The sequence below is a fragment of the Rhinatrema bivittatum genome, chromosome 1 (assembly GCF_901001135.1).
Source record: "Rhinatrema bivittatum chromosome 1, aRhiBiv1.1, whole genome shotgun sequence".
NCBI classification, from domain to species: Eukaryota; Metazoa; Chordata; class Amphibia; order Gymnophiona; family Rhinatrematidae; genus Rhinatrema; species Rhinatrema bivittatum.
The window spans coordinates 499,586,099-499,607,332 of record NC_042615.1 but is presented as its reverse complement, the minus strand read 5'-3'; the positions used below and the strand labels follow the sequence as shown (position 1 = coordinate 499,607,332).

The following is a 21,234-nucleotide window of genomic DNA, read 5'->3' as shown; positions in this document are numbered from 1 at the left end:
TGGTTTCGGCCGTTTCGGCACGTCGCCTTCTTTGGCTCCGCAATTGGGCGGCAGATGGGTCGTCCAAGGCTCACCTCGGTGCACTGCCGTTCAAGGGAAAATTATTGTTTGGCAAAGAGTTGGATGATTTGATGCTGTCCCTCGGGGAAAACAGGGCCTTTAAGCTGCCTGAAGACAGGTCTAGAACTCGGTCCTCTTTCCCTAGTAGGTCCCGTTTCCGAGGAAACATGAGGTCGCGTCCTCAGAGGTTCTCCGGTCCCTCCTACCGTTCACGTTCCTCCCGGTCCTCCTCGTGGCCGCAGTCCTTTCGTGGGAAACGGTTCGGTAGACAGGGGGGAACCCCGGCGGGAACGGGGTCCAAGGCCTCCAATGAGATGCGGTTGGCCCATCCCTCGCGTCAGCTCCAGTCCATTGTTCCAAACGTAGGAGCCAGGTTGGCGTCGTTTTCCGAGTAATGGGCCAAAATAACGTCGGACCAGTGGGTCCTCAGCGTGATAAGGCACGGCTACGCGTTAGATTTTACACGAACTCCAGCAGACAAGTTCCTGGTGTCTCCCTGCAAGTGTCCAAAAAAGTGTACAGCAGTACTGGGAACCCTTCGACGCCTGGAAGGCTTGGGGGCGATATCCCCCGTGCCCCCCGGTCAGTGAGGCGAGGGCCGTTACTCCATTTACTTCATCGTGCCAAAGAAGGATGGCACGTCAAGGCCAATTTTGGATCTGAAGGGGGTAAACAGATGCTTTCGCATTCCACACTTCAAAATGGAGACGATTCGGTCAGTGATTGCCTCGGTCCGTCCCGGCGAATTCCTGGCCTCCTTGGATCTCACGGAAGCGTACCTCCATATAGGCATTCAGCCGTTTTATCAACGGTTCCTCAGGTTTTGCATTCTGGGCAGGCACTATCAGTTCAGGGCTCTCCCTTTCGGCCTCACCACGGCCCCTCGCACGTTCACGAAGGTGATGGTAGTGGTGGCGGCTCAGCTTCGAAGAGAGGGGTTCCTGGTACACCCCTACTTGGACGATTGGTTGATTCGGGCCAAGTCCGAGATTCGGTGTCGTCAGGCGGTCGACAGAGTCCTTCAGCTCTTGCAGTCCCTGGGATGGGTCGTCAATCTCAACAAGAGTCATCTGGTTCCCACCCAGTCTTTGGAGTACATGGGAGCCCTATTCGACACAAAACAGGGCAAGGTATTTCTTTCCAGGGAGCGGATGTGCAAGCTTCAGAGTCAAGTGCAACAGTTGTTGTCTCTTCGGCTCCCGCAGGTTTGCGATTATCTGATGGTTCTGGGTTCTATGGCATCAACCCTAGCTTTGGTCCCCTGGGCCTTTGCTCATCTATGTCCATTACAATCAGCGTTGCTTTCCCGTTGGAAGCCGGTGTCAGAAGAGCTCCACCTACCGCGTCCGCTCACAGCCCAGGCGAGGGCCAGTCTTCACTGGTGGCTAGAAGCGGACCACCTGACTTGTGGAGTGTCCCTGCTAGTGCCCGACTGGACGGTGGTTACTACGGATGCCAGCCTCTCCGGTTGGGGAGCGGTCTGCCTAGGCAGGTCAGTGCAGGGCCGGTGGTCCTTGGCTCAATCTCAGTGGTCCATCAATTCTCTAGAGACCAGGGCGGTACGCCTGGCGCTGCAAGCCTTTCTGCCGCTGGTACGGGGAAAGGCGGTCTGAGTGTTGTCGGACAATGCTACCACCGTGGCGTACATAAATCGTCAGGGTGGGACAAGAAGTCCACTGGTGGCGGAGGAGGCGCAGCTCTTGATGGGCTGGGCAGAGCAACATCTCAGCAACATTGCGGCGTCTCACATCGCCAGAGTCGACAATGTTCAAGCGGACTTCCTCAGCCGTCATCACCTGGATCCCGGAGAATGGGAACTGGTGGAGGACGCTTTTCTCTTCATTTGCAAAAAGTGGGGGACGCCCCACATGGACCTGATGGCCACGTGGCAAAACACAAAGGCTCCTCAATTTTACAGCCGACGTCGAGAGAGAGGGGCCGAGGGCGTCGACGCGTAGGTTCTGCCCTGGCCGGCGGACGTGTTGCTGTATGTGTTTCCTCCTTGGCCGATGATAGGCAAGATACTTCGACGCATAGAGTTGCACCCGTCCAACGTGATCATGGTGGCACCGGAGTGGCCGAGACACCCGTGGTTCGCGGACCTCATTCAGTTGTCAGTGGATTCTCCCCTTTGGCTTCATGGGTTCGCGGGGCTCCTCCGTCAAGGCCCCGTTTGTTTGGAGGATGCGGATCACTTTTGTCTCGCGGCATGGCTTTTGAGAGGCAGCGTTTGAAGAAAAAAGGTTATTCGGATGCGGTGGTAACCACGTTGTTGAGGTCCAGGAAGCAGTCTACTTCCTTGGCTTATTTATTTATTTTATTTATTTATTTGAGTCTTTTCTATACCGGCATTCGCGAAGGGAATCGCATCATGCCGGTTTACAAATAACAAGGAGTGAACAACAATAAAGTGATAAAAAACATTAACAAGTGCTAAAAGAAGGGAAAATTGCAGTTACAATAAAACAGGGACATATTTCAACTTGGAACAGAAGAAAAGGAGATAGTAATTTAACAGTGAAGAATAACTGGGAAAGCCTGCCAGTTTAAAAGGGATTTATGTTTAAAAGGGCTTATGTTCGAGTCTTGGTAGTTTTTGAGGCATGGTGGGCGGAGCGCAGTGTAGATCCTATCTCGGCCTCCGTCTCCGATATCCTAACCTTTCTTTAGGCTGGTCTTGCCAAAGGTCTCTTGTGTAGTACCCTTCGGGTCCAGGTGGCGACCCTTGGTTGTCTGCGTGGCAAGGTGCAGGGAGTCTCCCTGGCTCTACACCCAGATATCTTGCCTTTTCTTAGGGGGGCTAAGCATCTCCGTCCGCCATTGCGTCATCCTTGTCCGTCCTGGAATCTCAATTGGGTTCTCTCCACCTTGTGCTCGTCTCCTTTTGAACCATTAAAGCGGTCAACTCTCAAGGACCTTACGTTGAAGACCGTTTTCCTTGTCGCGATTGCCTCAGCACGGCAAGTTTCTGAGTTGCAGGCGCTATCGTGTAGGGAGCCGTTCATGCGGATCTCGGGCTCAGGGGTCTCCTTACGGACGGTCCCCTCCTTTTTGCCAAAAGTTGTGTCGCGTTTCATTTGAATCAGTCGATTGAGCTCCCCGCTTTTTCGGTCAGGGAGCCATCTGAGCCGAAAGTGAAGGAATTACGGAAGCTGGACGTGCGGAAGGTCCTCCTCCGCTATCTGGAGGTCACTAACCCTTTCAGGGTGACAGATCACCTCTTTATTCTGTTCTCCGGTCTGAAAAGAGGTGGTGCGGCTTCCCATACTACAATTGCCCGTTGACTCAAGGCGGGAAAAGCCTGTTCCTGTGGGTCTCCGGACTCACTTGACACGATCGCATGCTGCGTCGTGGGCGGAATCTTCTCAGGTGTCGCTTCAAGAGATTTGCAGGGCGGCTACTTGGAAGTCGTTGCATACCTTTACAAGACATTACCGGTTGGATGTTCAGGCTGCTGATTCCGGGGGTTTTGGGGAGAGGGTACTCCGAGCGGGACTCTCTGGTTCCCACCCTCGGTAAGTTGGCTCTGGTACATCCCAGGTGTGCTGGACTGATCCTGGTACGTACAGGGAAAGGAAAATTAGTTTCTTACCTGATAATTTTCGTTCCTGTAGTACCATGGATCAGTCCAGGATCCCGCCCCTGTTTGCTGCTCTGAAGTAACGGAGAGTCCACTCGTTGTTTGTTTACCTAATCTGATTACTTGTTTCGCGCCCACGGTTGGGGAGTTCTGTTCCAGTTGGGGGTTTGAATTGCTCCCCGTTGAGAATAGGTTATCTAGTTAGTTTACTTGTCCTTTCTACTTTGACATTGCGTTAGACTGAGGGGCTGTGTGAGGCACATTGCCATATATGGCTGAGTCCGACAGATCTTGCTCTGTCTCCATCTACTGGTGCGGAGTCACAACCCAGGTGTGCTGGACTTATCCATGGTACTACAGGAACGAAAATTATCAGGTAAGAAACTAATTTTCCTTTGAGCACATCTGGTCCCTTGTGAGTCAGCCTGGTTGTTCAGTGTTTGTGCCATACACTGCCATGCAGAGGACTTGAGTTTGATTCGTGAACCAAACTTCTGCTTCCTAGATTGATGGTGGCTGGGGATGTTGTGGAGGCAGTGCTTACAGCCCTGGGGGGGTGAAATCCCAGTCATCACATGATGTCACCTAGTATCCTGGCTCAGTGGGCATGCATGTGGAGTTTGGAAGGGAGCCATGGTCACTAGTCCCCGTCACTGTGGTAGCTAGGGATATAGATAGAGCCCTCTTCCCCCTCCCATCTGTCCATCTGTAGTCATCTTCATTCCCTTCTAGATAGTTGCGATTAATGTCGTAGCCCAGTAGAGACTGTTTTCAGTTAAACTGGAATCCCAAAGAAGCAGGAGTAATCTGTTGCTCCCTCCCCAATAGAAAAGGATCTGCACAAAACATAGATAAGATTATTTCTGTGAGGCAAATGTGGATGGGAGAAGGTTGTCAAATCAGTTTTAAGTTTCAGACATAAAACAAATTTCAACTGTATCCAAATCTGAAAATTGTCAGATATGCATGACCATCAGGTGAGCTACTGTGGGTAGCTGGAAGAGTGGAGGGATACAGGATTACTAAATCCTAGGGATGTGAATCGTTTTTTGACGAATTAAAATATCGTCCGATATATTTTAAATTCAAAAATCATTAGGGCCACAATACAATACCAATTCCCCCGATTTATCGTCAAAAAATCGTAAATCGGGGGAAGGGGGAGGGCAGGAAAACCGGCACACTAAAACACCCTAAAACCCACCCCCGACCCTTTAAATTAAATCCCCCACCCTCCCGAACCCCCCCAAATGCCTTAAATTACCTGGGGGTCCAGCGGCACACTAAAACACGGCACACTAAAACCCCCTAAAACCCACCCCGACCCTTTAAATTAAATCCCCCACCCAAATGCCTTAAATTACCTGGGGGTCCGTAGCCTTAAATTACCTCCGTAGCGGCGGTCAGTAGCTAAATCGGGGGAAGGGGGAGAGCAGGAAAAGCGGCACACTAAATCGTGTAGTCTTCAGCCGGTTCCCCTCGCTGAACGACCTCCTGCAGTCGATCTCCTGCCGGCGCCATTTTCCGTACGGAAAACGATTCGCGGCAGGAAATCGCTCCCGGACCCCCGCTGGACCCCCAGGAACTTTTGGCCAGCTTGGGGGGGCCTCCTGACCCCCACAAGACTTGCCAAAAGTCCAGCGGGGGTCCGGAACGACCTCCTGCGTCGAATCGTTTTGGTCTATGGCCGCCGCCATTTTGCGGCGGCCATTTTGCAAAATGGCGCCGGCTGAAGACTACACGATTTAGTGTGCCGCTTTTCCTGCTCTCCCCCTTCCCCCGATTTAGCTACGGACCGCCGCTACGGAGGTAATTTAAGGCTACGGACCCCCAAGTAATTTAAGGCATTTGGTGGGGGATTTAATTTAAAGGGTCGGGGTGGGTTTTAGGGGGTTTTAGTGTGCCGTGTTTTGGTGTGCCGCTGGACCCCCAGGTAATTTAAGGCATTTGGGGGGGGGTTCGGGAGGGTGGGGGATTTAATTTAAAGGGTCGGGGGTGGGTTTTAGGGGGTTTTAGTGTGCCGGCTCACGATTTTAACGATTTTCACGATACTTTACACACCCAAACGGCAACAATACGATTCCCTCCCCCTCCCAGCCGAAATCGATCGTTAAGACGATCAAGGACACGATTCACATCTCTACTAAATCCCTCTCCCCTCCCTCCAGGATATCTCATTTTCCAGGGATTGTCAATGTACTGAGGCCCTGTGCTCTTCTCCCGTTTCTCCCTCTCCAAGCGCTGCTCCACATTGTGCAGGACCAGCGGGTCACCATGGGGTTAAATGGAAACCTGTACTTCGCCAATGTGCAGGTCCAGGACAGCCACCCTGACTACATCTGCCATGCCTATTTCTTCGAGACTCGCACCATTGTCCTAAAGGAGCCCATCGAGCTGAAGGTCAAACCAAGTAGGTGGGACCCCAACCTGCTCACTCACTCTCTGTCCTTCTGGTGTCTCAGTTATTCTCCTATCTTACCTGTTTTCATATGTGCCATTCTGACTTTTTTCTTGTCTGTTTTTCCTTATCATTCAGTTTGCCTATCGAGTCTCCCTCCTTCCATCTTGATCCTCTCTCTTGGCTCTCTCCTTTCCTCCCACCATATCTTTTATTTTTCTCCCTGTGTAAGGTGAGGGGCGGTGGTGGGGAACCTATTAACAGCTTTGCCTGTCTTCTCTACCCTTCTCTGCCTTCCCACTACAGCAAATTCATTGAAGCACCGTAAGCCTCTCTTTCTGATGCCACCCGGATTGACTAGCTCTTACAATGCTCTGCGAGGGACAGTACTACAGCTGGAGTGCATTGCAGAAGGCGTGTAAGTACTCCAATCTTTCTTCTAGTCTTACTCATCATTCTCCTCTTTGCTTTCATCCACATATAGTCCATTGGTTTTATTTTCATCCCCTTTTGAGTTGTATTTTGTTATAATAGGAGCACTTGTTGTGGAGGATGTGTCTACCTGTCTGTCCATCCATAAGCATGTTTTAGATACACATATGTAGCCCATAGAATAAAGCAGTAGCATAGGACAGGGGAGCAGGAGCAGACCAGGAACTGACTAAAGTGAGCGGTGGGACTGGCAGGAAACCCAGAACCCACCAATCGAAGAGGATTGGGAGATAGCACCCTGTGAAAAGAATCAGGTGATAGCAACCAATTTGGGAGCTGAAGGGAGAGCTAGAGGGAAAGGAGGAGGGTAGAGGGGGAAAGAAAAGGGAGGGGTGGAAGGGGATAGAGAAGGAGAAGGAAGAAAGTGAGGGCTGGAGTAGAGACAGGGTTGTTGCAAGGGGTGAGCAAGCAGGGAGATTGCCCTGAGTGCCAAGCCATATGGGGCATCGTATTAATTTTTTAGTCAATTTGTAAGTCTGCCAACATGAGCATTTCCTAGCATGTAGCCAGATGGATTCAGGACCAGTGGGTTATGCGCTCTTCTGGTAGCAGATGGGAGACTGAGTCAGATTTCAAAGCTGACGTCACCCTAGATATACCCCTGCAGTGACCTCAGCTCCTCAGTATCTCTCTGTCTCCTAGCAGATGCGGACGCTACCCCGACAACAGCACGGTGTTAGCGAATTGCAGCAAAAAGAAGAAATTATTACCTACTTATTTAAAAAGGATCGAGCCCCGCTCTCCTGCGGTGATACCTAAGGGTCCCTCCCCCAGTTGAGAATTCCTGAGGTGATTTCAAGATCCCTCAGAGGTGTGTCTTGGTCCGGTAGCCGGTTCCTGGCGTGGACCTAGCCGCTAAAGCAGCTGAAAGGCAGCGGGTGCATAACCGAGCGCGGCGGTGAAGGTTAAGTCCTCTCCCCTCGCAGCTGGAGACGCAGCTGGTAAGCGTCGAGACCAGGTAAGCAGGAAACTTAATCTAAGGTCTCCGGACTCGGTGCGCCGTACTGACTCTGTTCCATCCGGCGAGGTAAATAGGGGAGCACCGAAATTGGGTTGAGCAGCCTTGGTTAGGTTAGGCCTTGTTCGGCGTAGTGGTCCAGACATGTGGAGACCCTCAGCGGCACCATCTTACACATGAGGAGCTTTGGCGCCACCTTTCCATCCTCGACCGTTGGAACACACAGGGCAGGCTGGACCGTCTGAGCGCCCAACTTGCACGTCTATAACGTAGCCGCACGCATAACTGCACACATAAGTACACACAGCCTGAACTGGAGTCCTGACTGTGTCAACATTGCAAGGAAGCCCAGGGAGGACCATCCAAGCCTGGCCCTTCACAATCGGAGGATGGGTCGAGAACTACCCCATACGACAGCACCCCGGACCTAAGCAACTTCGAAATGGCGTCTTCTTCACAAGAGGGCATTTCAGTGGCCCCTTCTCCAACTCCTCCTAATGCTAATAAGGACCCAGGGGCCTTCTCCTAGTTGGAATTTTTCCAGGGACTGCAAGCCTTCGTTCAGGCGCAGTCAGCCCCGGCTGCGACCCAGGTGGAACCCCAGCCAAGAGCAGCTGACCCTCCCAGCTCTGCTCGGGTGCCTCGAGACATGCCTCGCCTCTCCAAGAATTTCCCTGACAGGGACCCAGAACCACAGATGACGATGGTGGCTCACTAGGGGAAGGGGAAATCCCTCCAGGCCTGGAACCATACAGAACCATGCTTCGCTTCTTCCACAGGGATGAATTGCCAGCCCTTGTTTCCCAGTCTCTGAAGACTGGGGATTCCAGGCAGGGTCCCAGTGGTGGAACCAAAGAAGAACCCCATCTTGGTGTCCTTCATGAGGCCTCATGCTATTTCCCAATGATGGAAGCCATCCAGGAACTGATTTACCTGGAATGGGGATGCCCCGGAGGCGAACTTTAAAGGAGGTTGGGCCTTGGAAGCCTTGTACCCTCTGGAACTAGCGACCAAGGAATGCCTGCATTTCCCTAAAGTGGACACCATGGTCTGCGCCATCTCGAACAAACAACCATTCCCACTGAGGGAGGGGCGGCATTGAAGGATACTCAAAATAGACGATTAGAATCCATTCTTAAGCAAGCCTTCGACACAACAGCAATTACACTGCAGATCGCTTCCTGCTGTGTGCTGGTGGCATGCTCCTGCTTGCTTCTCTCGAGGGAGGCAGATAATTCCGGAACGTATGCCAGAGAAGCGAATGAACCTGCCGCAGCCTTCCTGACGGATGCAAGTTCAGACCTGGTACGTACCTCAGCAAAAGGAGTAGCCTCGATAGTGGTGGCCAGAAGGCAGTTATGGTTGCGGAACTGGTCTGCAGATGCAACTTCTAAGACTAATCTCACAAGAATGCCCTTTAAGGGATCTCTCCTGTTCGGAAGCGAATTAGAGAAATTAGCTAGCAAGTGGGGCGAATCTCCAGTGCCTCGGCTACCGGAAGACAGAGGAAAAAGATCCCAGCGTCCTTCTCCCAGAAAAACTAGGTGCAGAGGCTCCCAGTGCTTTTGACCCTACAGGAATTCGTCATCCCAAGCACCTTGTCCCTCCGGGAGGTCCCAATCCTTTCAGAACCGACAAACCAAGAGAGGAACAGGTCCGGGAGCAGGCTCGAACCGAGCTTCCCAATGAGAATGGGCCGACCCATCCACAGGAAGGGGAAATAGGGGGTCGACTTTCCCTCTTCTACCAACAATGGGTCAAAATCACGTTGGTCAAACGGGTACTAAACATCATTTGAGAAGGTTATTCTCTGGAGTTTCGCAGCATCCCTTGGGACAAATTTATATCACCCTGCCACTTCCACACCAAGAGACTGGCACTGGAATCCACTCTGACAAGACTACGCAGTCTGAAGGCTATAACTCTGGTACCTACACCCCAGCAAAATACGGGGTGTTATTCCATCTATTTTATTGTTCCCAAGAAAGAGGGATCATTCCAACCCATCTTGGACCTCAAGAACGTCAGGTGTCATCTGCGGATACTACACTTCCGCATGGAGACTCTCCGCTTCATAAAAATGGCAGTACAACCATGAGAGTTCCTAACCTCCCTGGACCTCTCCTAAGCCTACCTTCACATCCCAGTCCATCAAGACCACCAGTGTTTTCTATGCTTTGTGGTACTGGGACACCATTACCAGTTCCGAGCACTACCCTTCGGCTTGGCAACCGCCCCCAGAACATTCTCCAAACTTATGGTGGTCATGGCGGCAACACTGAGGAAGGAAGGGATCTTGGTACACCCTTACTTGGATGACTGGCTGATCAGGGCGAAGTCTTCGGAAGAGAGCCTGCAGGTGACCAGCAGAGTCAAGAACCTACTGCAGGAACTCGGTTGGGTCAAGAGCAGTCTGCAGCCCTATCAGTCTTTAGAGTACCTGGGGGCCCGTTTCGACACCAAACAGAACAAGGTCTTCCTCCCTCCCCAGAGGAGGAGAAAACTGATGGAGCAATTATGACGATCGATGACCACTATGCGCCCCAAGGTATGGGACTATCTTCAAGTCCTCGTGCTCATGGCATCAAACCTGGAGGTCATACCGTGGGCAAGGGCTCACATGTGACCACTCCAATGTACCTTACTGTCACGCTGGGACCCACTGTCCCAAGACTACTCAATTCGCCTCCACCTACTAGCAAAGGTATGTTCTCAGCTTCAGTGGTGGTTACAGGAAGACCACCTAAGCAGAGGAGTAAGCTTATCCCCACCGAACTGGATTGTGCCCACCACAGATGCGAGCCTCCAGGGTGGGGAGCCCACTGTCAGGAACTGACGGCCCAGGGACAATGGAACAAGGAAGAGGCGGGATGGAACATAAACCGCTTGGAAGCTCAAGCAGTCAGACTAGCGTGCCTGCGATTCAGCCACAGGCTCCAAGGGCAAGCGATTTGAGTGATGTTGGACAACTCTACAATAGTTGCCTACATCAACCGCCAGGGAGGAACCAGGAGCCAGCAGGTGTCTCTGGAGATAGAGCCCCTCATGGCATGGGTGGAGGTAAACCTACAGGGGATCTCGGCCTCCCACATCGCAGGGAAAGACAATGTCTCAACGGAATTCCTCAGCAGAGAAAGCCTGGACCCAGGGGAATGGGCGCTGTCGACCAGAGACTTCCAACTGATAGTAAATCATTGGAGTTCCCTAGCCATGGACCTACTGGCCACACCTCTCAATGCCCAAGTCTCCAGGTTCTTCAGCCGCAGTCGAGAGCAGCAGTCCCAAGGAATTGATGCCCTCATCCAGACCTGGCCAGAGGAGGACTTACTGTACGCCTTCCCCCCATGGCCTCTTGGGCAAGATCATCCGCAAGATAGAACACCACAGGGGACTAGTTCTACTAGTGGCACCGGATTGGCCAAGACGCCCATGGTACGCAGACATGCAAAAACTCCTTGCAGGGAGCCCTCTGTGCCTACCTCCACACAGGGACCTTCTTCAGTAGGACCAGATTCTTCACAAAGATTCGTCTTGATTCTCTCTTATGGTCTGGCCCTTGAGAGGACTCGCCTGAAGAAGCGCGGTTACTCGAAGGTCGTGATTGACACCCTGCTCCGCACGCGGAAGTTCTCAACGTCTCTGGCATCCATACAGATCTGGAGGATATTCGAAGCCTGGTGCAAAGTCAGTGGGGTATCCCCGTGAACGGCCAAGATTCCCATGATTCTGGAATTTCTACACGACAGTATGAAGAATGGGTTAAGAACATAAGAACATAAGAAATTGCCATGCTGGGTCAGACCAAGGGTCCATCAAGCCCAGCATCCTGTTTCCAACAGAGGCCAAACCAGGCCACAAGAACCTGGCAATTACCCAAACACCTAGAAGATCCCATGCTACTGATGCAATTAATAGCAGTGACTATTCCCTAAGTAAACTTGATTAATAGCAGTTAATGGACTTCTCTTTCAAGAACTTATCCAAACCTTTTTTGAACCCAGCTACACTAACTGCACTAACCACATCCTCTGGCAACAAATTCCAGAGATTTATTGTGCGTTGAGTGAAAAAGAATTTTCTCCGATTAGTCTTAAATGTGCTACTTGCTAACTTCATGGAATGCCCCCTAGTCCTTCTATTATTCGAAAGTGTAAATAACCGAGTCACATCTACTCGTTCAAGACCTTTCATGATCTTAAAGACCTCTATGATATCCCCCCTCAGCCGTCTCTTCTCCAAGCTGAACAGCCCTAACCTCTTCAGCCTTTCCTCATAGGGGAGCTGTTCCATCCCCTTTATCATTTTGGTTGCCCTTCTCTGTACCTTCTCCATTGCAACTATATCTTTTTTGAGATACGGCGACCAGAATTGTACACAGTATTCAAGGTGTGGTCTCACCATGGAGCGATATAGAGGCATTATGACATTTTCCGTTTTATTAACCATTCCCTTCCTAATAATTCCTAACATTTTATTTGCTTTTTTGACTGCTGCAGCACACTGAGCTGACGATTTCAATGTATTATCTACTATGACGCCTAGATCTCTTTCTTGGGTGGTAGCTCCTAATATGGAACCTAACATCGTGTAACTACAGCTAGGGTTATTTTTCCCTATATGCAACACCTTGCACTTGTCCACATTAAATTTCATCTGCCATTTGGATGCCCAATCTTCCAGTCTTGCAAGGTCCTCCTGTAATGTATCACAGTCTGCTTGTGATTTAACTACTCTGAATAATTTTGTATCATCTGCAAATTTGATAACATCACTCATCGTATTCCTTTCCAGATCATTGATATATATATATATATATTGAAAAGCACCGGTCCAAGTACAGATCCCTGAGGCACTCCACTGTTTACCCTTTTCCACTGAGAAAATTGACCATTTAGTCCTACTCTGTTTCCTGTCTTTTAACCAGTTTGTAATCCACGAAAGGACATCGCCTCCTATCCCATGACTTTTTAGTTTTCGTAGAAGCCTCTCATGAGGGACTTTGTCAAACGCCTTCTGAAAATCCAAATACACTACATCTACCGGTTCACCTTTATCCACATGTCACTCAACTCCCTCAAGGTTCAAGTAGAAGCCCTCTCCTGCTTCAGAGCCGAAGTGAATGGAATCGTCTATCAGCTCATCCGGACTTGACCCGTTTCCTAAAAGGGGTTAAACAACTTTGACCACCCCTAAAATGGACTGTTCCTCTATGGAACCTCAATCTGGTATTGGACTTTCTAGCGGGGTCTTCCTTCAGACCAATGCGCAGTCTGTCACTACGCCTCTTAACATTGAAGACGGTATTCCTGGTGGCAAAATGTTCAGCCCGTCACATCTCTGAGCTACAGGCACTATCCTGTCGGGACCCGTTCCTTAGGTTCACTCCAGGAACGATACAGCTTCGCACTGTCCCCTCCTTCATACCAAAAGTGGTCTCCGAGTTTCATTTGAACCAAGCCATCTCCCTATCATCTCTGGATGAACATAAGGACTCTGAAGACTCCCGCCTTCTTCGCCATCTGAATGTCGGCAGTCTCCTGATACGATACCTGGAACAATCAGAACCAGTACGCAAAACGGATGGCTTGTTTATTCTCCATAGCGGAAAGAATCAAGGCGATGCTGCATAGTGACAACTCCTGTTCTTCATCGATCACGAGAGACTCTACAGGATTTGTATCCGGGCGGGAATTCCAAATGCATATACAGTGGGCATGATCTGGAAAGAAATACGACGAGTGAGATAATCAAATTTGCAGATGACACAAAATTGTTCAGAGTAGTTAAATCACAAGCAAGACCTTGTGAGACTGGAAAATTGGGCATCCAAATGGCAGATGAAATTTAATGTGGATAAGTGCAAGGTGATGCATATAGGGAAAAATAACCCATGCTATAATTACACAATGTTGGGTTCCATATTAGGTGCTACAACCCAAGAAAGAGATCTAGGTGTCATAGTGGATAACACATTGAAATCGTCGGTTCAGTGTGCTGCGGCAGTCAAAAAAGCAAACAGAATGTTGGGAATTATTAGAAAGGGAATGGTGAATAAAACGGAAAATGTCATAATGCCTCTGTATCGCTCCATGGTGAGACCGCACCTTGAATACTGTGTACAATTCTGGTCGCCGCATCTCAAAAAAGATATAATTGCGATGGAGAAGGTACAGAGAAGGGCTACCAAAATGATAAGGGGAATGGAACAGCTCCCCTATTAGGAAAGACTAAAGAGGTTAGGACTTTTCAGCTTGGAGAAGAGACGGCTGAGGGGGGATATGATAGAGGTGTTTAAAATCATGAGAGGTCTAGAACAGGTAGATGTGAATCAGTTATTTACTCTTTCAGATAATAGAAAGACTAGGGGGCATTCCATGAAGTTAGCATGTGGCACATTTAAAGCTAATCGGAGAAAGTTCTTATTTACTCAACGCACAATTAAACTCTGGAATTTGTTGCCAGAGGATGTGGTTAGAGCAGTTAGTATAGCTGTGTTTAAAAAAGGATTGGATAAGTTCTTGGAGGAGAAGTCCATTCCCTGCTATTAAGTTCACTTAGAGAATAGCCACTGCCATTAGCAATGGTAACATGGAATAGACTTAGTTTTTGGGTACTTGCCAGGTTCTTATGGCCTGGATTGGCCACTGTTGGAAACAGGATGCTGGGCTTGATGGACCCTTGGTCTGACCCAGTATGGCATTTTCTTATGTTCTTATGTTCTTAAGGAGGCGCTAGGGATGCGCTATTGTCCCTAGAACCTCCTTATTAGCATGTGGAATCATTTAAATACAAAATCACGCCCCAGGAGAGGTACCTGGGCACGCCTTGGAGCGCCGGCTCGCCCGCACCTCTTATTGAATCGGCCTGTTGGTGTATACAGCAGCGCCTGGATCCCCTAACTGTGAGTGTTTCTCACATTTTGGCTTTTTTTTGCAACTGGGGCTGTCAAAGGGGCTGGCTTATAGCTCACTACGTATTCAGGTTTCAGCCTTGGCTTGCTTTAGGGGCAGGTGGCAGGGGAGGTCGTTAGCTTCCCATCCGGATGTTGTAAGTTTTCTGAAAGGAGTCAAGCTTTTACAGCCTCCAGTAAGGAAGTTATGTCCGAATTGGAACCTCAACCTGGTACTGCAAGTGTTCTGTGGGGCTCCTTTTGAGCCCTTAAGGGGAGCGTCGTTGAAGGCTCTGACACTGAAGGCTGTTTTTCTGGTAGCCATATGTTTGGCCTGCAGATTTTGGAGCTGCAGGCTCTGTCTTGCAGGGATCCCTTTCTGCGAATTGATATAGACAGGGTAACGTTGTGAACGGTTCCCTCCTTTTTACCGAAACTGGTTTCCTCCTTTCATTTGAATTAGACAGTGGAACTTCAGGCCTTTCCTGACTGGTCTAGGGAGACCCCACAGGAGAGGGAGCTGCATCTTTTGGATGTACACAGGACCCTGTTGCATTATCTTAAGGTTACCAATACTTTCTGGCGGTCGGATCACCTCTTTATGTTTTTGGGGGTGTGAGGAAGGGAGATAAGGCCTCAAAATCTACAATCTCTCATTGGTTGAAGGAAACTATTTCCTCCGCTTATATTTGTAAAGGTCGGGAGGTTCCGGTAAGCTTGCAAGCGCATTCTACAAAGGTGCAGGCAGCTTCCTGGGTGGAGTGTCAGTTGGTGTCTCTGCAGGAGATATGTAGGACAGTGGCGTGGTCAATGCTTCATACGTTCACCAAGCATTACTGATTGGACGTTCAGGCGCAGAAAGACGCAACTTTTGGTGAGAGTGTTCTGTGCGCAGGTCTTTCGGGGTCCCGCCTAGTCTAGAGGTGCTTTGGTACATCCCACTTGTCTGAACTGATCTGGTTATGAACAGGAAAGCAAAATTGGTTCTTACCTGCTAATTTTCATTCTTGTCATACCACAGATCAGTCCAGAGACCCACCCAGTTGTACTGCTGAAAGACTGAATGTCCTGGTATTAATTGCAGAAACTTTACAAATTGTGAATAAGTTGAGAACTGTTGAGTTATGTGGTTATCAGTATTTTTTTCTGGAAGCATGGGGGCTCCAGGTCAGGGAGTCCCAACCCTGAGTTTCCTGTTCACCCTGAAAAAGGGGGATGGTCTTTACTTTTCAGCATGGGTACAGATCAATACTGAGGAAATGTAGGTGGCACTCTCAGATATGTAGCAGTGCCTCAAAGTTTTTGTTCTCTGCCTCCATCTGTTGGTAGGGATGCAATATCCACTTGTCTGGACTGATCTGTGGTATTACGGGAACGAAAATTAGCAGCTGAGAACCAATTTTCCTGTATCCTCTCACCTACAGACCAACTCCCGAGATCGAGTGGGTGCGACTGAATGACCAGATGCCCTTGGGTCGTGTCTCCTATGAAAACTTTAAGAAGATCCTGCAAATCAATTACGTGATAGAGGAGGATGATGGAGAGTACCAGTGTATAGCCAAGAACAGTCTGGGAGAAGTGAAACATTCCTACAGAGTGACTGTGATAGGTGAGAGACGCGGTGGGTGGTGCTGGTGTGTGGGGGGGGAGGCAGCAGGAGGGGAAGAGTCTAGGTGCGTTCAGAACATTCATCAACCTAACAGAGCAGTATAATCTGATATCACAGATAAAATCTCTGCTGCCCTCACTGTCTTCAATGTATGAGTTACGTTGTATAGCTTTATAGTAAGGAGAAAACGTCCACTCCCCACTTTGTCCCTGATACACAAGATACACTGTATAACTTTATATTAAAGGACCTGATCTCTGTTCCCGATACATGAAATACTGTTTCCATTAAAGTGTCTCTGCAAGATGACGGAGTTCGATTGTGATCTTTCTCCCTGCTTTCTTATTTGCAGCCGCCTGTCCCCTTACACAAATTGGCTTATATAATTTTGTATTGAAGACAGAACACCCACTCCCATCTCTATTCATTGGTAACAGGAGTTTCACTGATAGGGTTATCTTTCAAATTGCTCTGGCAGCTTGCAAAGTACCCAGCTTGATCCACTCTCTATCTAGCTTGATTGCAGCTTGGTAGAGAGTACATTATACAAATCAACTCCTCTTTTACTTTTCATCACTCCAAATGACAAAAAAATCTTCTCTGATGTCAACTTTGCTGTTCGTATCTCTGTGTATGTAAAACTGCCCCCCCAAACCTATCCCACTCCCCAGACCTCACCCCGCGTTAATAGTGCCCCCTGTTAAGTGGTATAAATAGTAAACTTACATATTGGTCTCTACAGAGGTTCTCTCTCTCTCTCTCTCCCACTCCCACCCCCACCCCAATAAAACCTTTTCGGTCAGTAACGCATCTGCAGTGGATTAATCAGCACAGGTGCAATAAATGTATCGCATCTTGCGGAAATTACCTATGCGATGCAGGAGCAGGGAAATTAGCTTAACCACGCCCCCTTTTTTATCGCGGGTGCTATTTCCACTATATTTATAGCATTTTGATGAATCCAGGGGTAAGTTAGCTGGATATTCAGTGGTGTGGCTGTGCTGCTGAATATACCTAGATAAGTTTAAAGTTAGCCAGATAAGCAGGTCTAAAGTTAGCCAGATACATTAGCTGGATAAGTTTGAATATTACTACTTATCTAGCTATGTTAGCTGGATGAATAGCTCCTCCCTGGAATGCCTCCTTTTTCCCTGTATGTACCCGGATCAGTCCAGACTCCTGGGTTTTGCCTCCCATTCAGCAGATGGAGACAGAGAAGTTTTAACAGACTCTGCCTTGTACCCTAAGGGGTAGATTTTAAGAGGCGCGCGAACAGCCTACTTTTGCTTGCGCATCAGACTCAAGCAAAAGTACGCTGGATTTTAGTAGATACGCGCGGAGGCGCGCGTATCTACTAAAATCCTGGATCGGCGCGCGCAAGGCTATCGATTTTGTATAGCCTGCGCGCGCCGAGCCGCGCTGCCTCCCCCCGTTCCCTCCAAGGCCGCTCCGAAATCGGAGCGGCCTCGGAGGGAACTTTCCTTTGCCCTCCCCTCACCTTACCCTCCCTTCCCCTACCTAACCCACCCACCCGGCCCTGTCTACACCCCCCCCTTACCTTTGTCGGGGGATTTACGCCTCCCGGAGGGAGACGTAAATCCCCGCGCGCCAACGGGCCTGCTGCGCGCCGGGCCGCGACCTGGGGGCGGGTACGGAGGGCGCGGCCACGCCCCCGGGCCGTGGCCACGCCCCATACCCGCCCCCAAAACGCTGCCGACACGCCCCCGCAACGCCGCGCGCTCCGGCCCCGCCCCCCGACACGCCCCCCTCCGAGAACCCCGGGACGTACGCGAGTCCCGGGGCTCTGCGCGCGCCGGGAGGCCTATGTAAAATAGGCTTCCCGGCGCGCAGGGCCCTGCTCGCGTAAATCCGCCCGGTTTTGGGCGGATTTACGCGAGCAGGGCTCTGAAAATCCGCCCCTAAGGTTCCACCTAGAGTCTGTCAGTATTTCTCTGTCTCCAGCAGATGGTGGAGGTGCAAATCCCTTCAGTCTGGTTTACCTAGTTTGGGTTTTAAATTTTAGGATTAGTTTTTAGAATTCGGTTTGTTCTTTTATTCTGAGGCTTTCCAGCTACAAAAAAAAAAAGAAAGAAAGAAAGCAGCGGTTAGTATTTAAGCCTCCCAGGGGGTTGTCAGGTCCTGTGGGACCATCCCCTCTAGTATTAGAGGCTGAAGAGCAGGGGGTTGAAGATCCAGTAACTGCCTGCGGCTGAGGGTGATACCTGGGAGCCCGGTTCACTCACTCTCAGCAAGAAGGAGCGCAGAGCCCTTTAAAAAAAAAAAAAGAAAAAGATATTGTTCATTTTGCGGCCGGCCCAGCATCCTCTCCGGCCCCTCCCTCCCTTTTTTGCCGACGCTTTTCAGCTGGCCGCGTACCGCTGACCTCCCGCTCTATTTTTAGCCCGCTGTTTACCTCCTCATTCCTGGGCTAAATTTAGCCCGCTGATCTTGCCGCGACATGTGGCCTGGTCCGCATGTGGGAGCGCACGTGCGGCTCTCTAGAGCCGACATTTGTGCGGACTGCTTCTCGGGAGGGGAGGGAACCTCGGGGAGGTCTGTTGGGGAAAATCCCCATGGCAGCAGCTCTAAAGGGCACCGAGAGCCTGAGAGGTTCGAATCGCAGCGCCAGCCATTGGACCCGTTCCTGCTCAGCACAGGAACGGAGGCCATTTTAAAAACTTTTAGAGAGCAGGATATGGCTGCTATGGGGGAAGGGAATTCCCCACTGCCTCTTTCACCGCGACCTGGGGCCTCCAGGGGGGGCAAGTTGCAGGAGGATCAGGAACATTCTTCAGGAAATGACCTCGGGGGGCCTCAGATGGGTCATCTTCTTCATTCTACTCCGAATTCGTTTTGTTGCTCCACAAGCCTTTAAGGCCCAGAAATCGGCTAGATGCCAGGGTACCAAAGCCCTTCGCCCAACTCCGGCGTCTGGAAAGGTCTCCTCCACCCATAAGTGTCCTAAGTCCCCACCGGTGGTGGGGTCCATGAAATCCAAGCGCCCTCTCAGGTCTGTTACTTCTCCGGTGGATACTTCTTCATCGGATCATTCAGATGACGGGGAGGCTCCTCTGCAGGACCCTCAGGGGCCTGATGCAGACCAGGATGGCCAGCCCCAGGCTACCAAACAAGTGGGTACCTCTATGGTGGACCATGACGATCTAAAGGTGGTACGCTTATTCCGGAAAGATGAATTGGGACCACTCATCCCAGCTATTCTGGAAGAGTTAGGGATTGAGGATCCTCAAGGGCAGGGATGGGCAAGTCCGGTCCTCGAGGGCTGCAAACCAGTCGGGTTTTCAGGATACCCCTAATGAATATGCATGAAATAGATTTGCATACAACTGAGGCAGTGTGTATGCAGGTCTCTCTCATGCATATTCATTAAGGATATCCTGAAAACCCGACTGGTTTGCAGCCCTCGAGGACCGGAATTGCCCACCCCATCTCAAGGGGATTCACGAATGGATGCTGTGGATCCCATGATGGTTGGCCTCAGGGGTCCAGCTCGGTCCTTTCCCTTCCATATGTCAGTAACTGACCTCTTGTTTCGTGAGTGGGACACTCTGGATCTGGGATTGAAAGTCAGCCGAGTTTTGGACAAATTGTACCTGCTGCCAGAGGAAGCTCTGGACCTTCTCGAAGTGCCCAAGGTTGATGCGGCGGTCTCAGCAGTGATGAAAAAGATCACCACCCCAGTCACAAGAGCAACGGCCTTAAAGACTTCCATGATTGCAAATTAGAAGTGCAGCTTAAGAAGATTTTAGAGATCTCGGCTCTAGGGGTACATGCAGCCGTGTGCAGCAGTTTTGCACTGCGGGCAAGCCTGCGTTGGGTGCAGCACTTACAATTTGCGGTGTCTCTTTCCGATGCTGAAGCGATTCAGGTCGGTCGCTTGGAAGCGGCGGTCTCTTACAGTGCAGATGCTCTGTATGATCTCCTGCGTACGTCGGGCAGAACTATGGTTTCAGCTGTCTCAGCCTGCAGACTCCTCTGGCTTAGGAACTGGTCTGTGGATGTTTCTTCCAAAGCTCAGCTCGGTTCCTTGCCTTTCAAGGGAAAGCTGCTCTTCAGCCAACAATTGGAGGACATGATAAAGTCTCTGGGAGAGAATAAGGTCCATAAGTTGCTGGAAGATAAGCCCAGGACCAGAGGCTCCTTGTTATGAATCTGCTCCTGTGGAAGGAGGAGTTAGCAATCTGTTATGATCTACTCCTCAAGAAGGGAGAAGTTAGCATTCTGTAATGAATCTGCTCCTGTGGAAGGAGGAGTTAACAATCTGATATGCTCAGCTCCTGTAGAGGGAGTAGTAAACAATATGTTAGGGTTTAGACTGCAGAGTAGCAATCTGTTATGAATCTGTTTCTGAAGACTCCTGATGGAGAAGAGTAGCAATCTGTTACCAGTGGAGTGCTTGGAGAGGGCACTCAGCTGTAGAGGAATGTAGATAGGTGGATCCTTGGGCCGATGGCAGATGACTACGCCCCCAGGAGGATATCCTGAGAGGGACCACCAGCTAGGCTTGACTACAGAGACAGACACAGATAATTATTTCATTAGACAGGTTAGTAGAACCACCAGAGGTGGAAGTAGTGAGCTGATATGCCCGATAGGGCTGAAGTCCCTCAGGTACTGGAACAGTGATCCCAGGGTTGAGCTGTAGAGAAACTATAGATAGTGAGTAGACAGGGTATGCTATGTTCATAGCCAGAACTGGATGACAAAGCTCACATAAGATCTTTAGGAAGCTCAGTAGCTGGAAAGGGTTAGGCCCTCGAGGAGCGAGTACCTGGTTCCAGGGAAAGCTCTGAGAGAGCGATGGTAATTCACAAATGTCTGTATCTGCGATAGCTTCCAGGCAGTAGAGAATCTTCAGAGTGTTCAGGAACATGGGCTCCTGAGGAGCGGGTACCCCTGGTAAGTCCGAGGAGGCAGAGTAGCTTGGACGAATCCTTGCTAACTCGAATTGTTAGCGTATACTGAGACCTTTTATGTTGGAAGCTGATGACGTCAGCTCAGGAGAACACCCCCGAGGTTCGCGCCCTTGCTGGTACATCAATCGGAGCGCGCGCCCTACATCATGAGGAACATGGCGGATCCGCAGCATTGTGCCGGTCCGGGGACACTGGAGGGAGACGGCAAGAAGACGCTGTGGTTGCTAACCGTCCATCAGACCCAGAGGGAGACACCACAGAGGTAAAGAGGGCGGAATGAGGGTGTCGAGCAGCAACGGACGCAACAGTACCCC

General features: G+C 50.3%; 1 protein-coding gene across 1 annotated transcript in view; it reads left to right on the top strand.

The window, feature by feature from the left end:
* Positions 1 to 21,234, top strand: part of L1CAM (L1 cell adhesion molecule) — a 324,282-nt gene that overhangs the window by 124,470 nt on the left and 178,578 nt on the right. Inside the window, 3 exon segments of the mRNA XM_029609487.1 lie at positions 5,880 to 6,050; positions 6,345 to 6,456; positions 15,802 to 15,986. Coding sequence (XP_029465347.1) covers positions 5,880 to 6,050; positions 6,345 to 6,456; positions 15,802 to 15,986 — 468 coding nt within the window.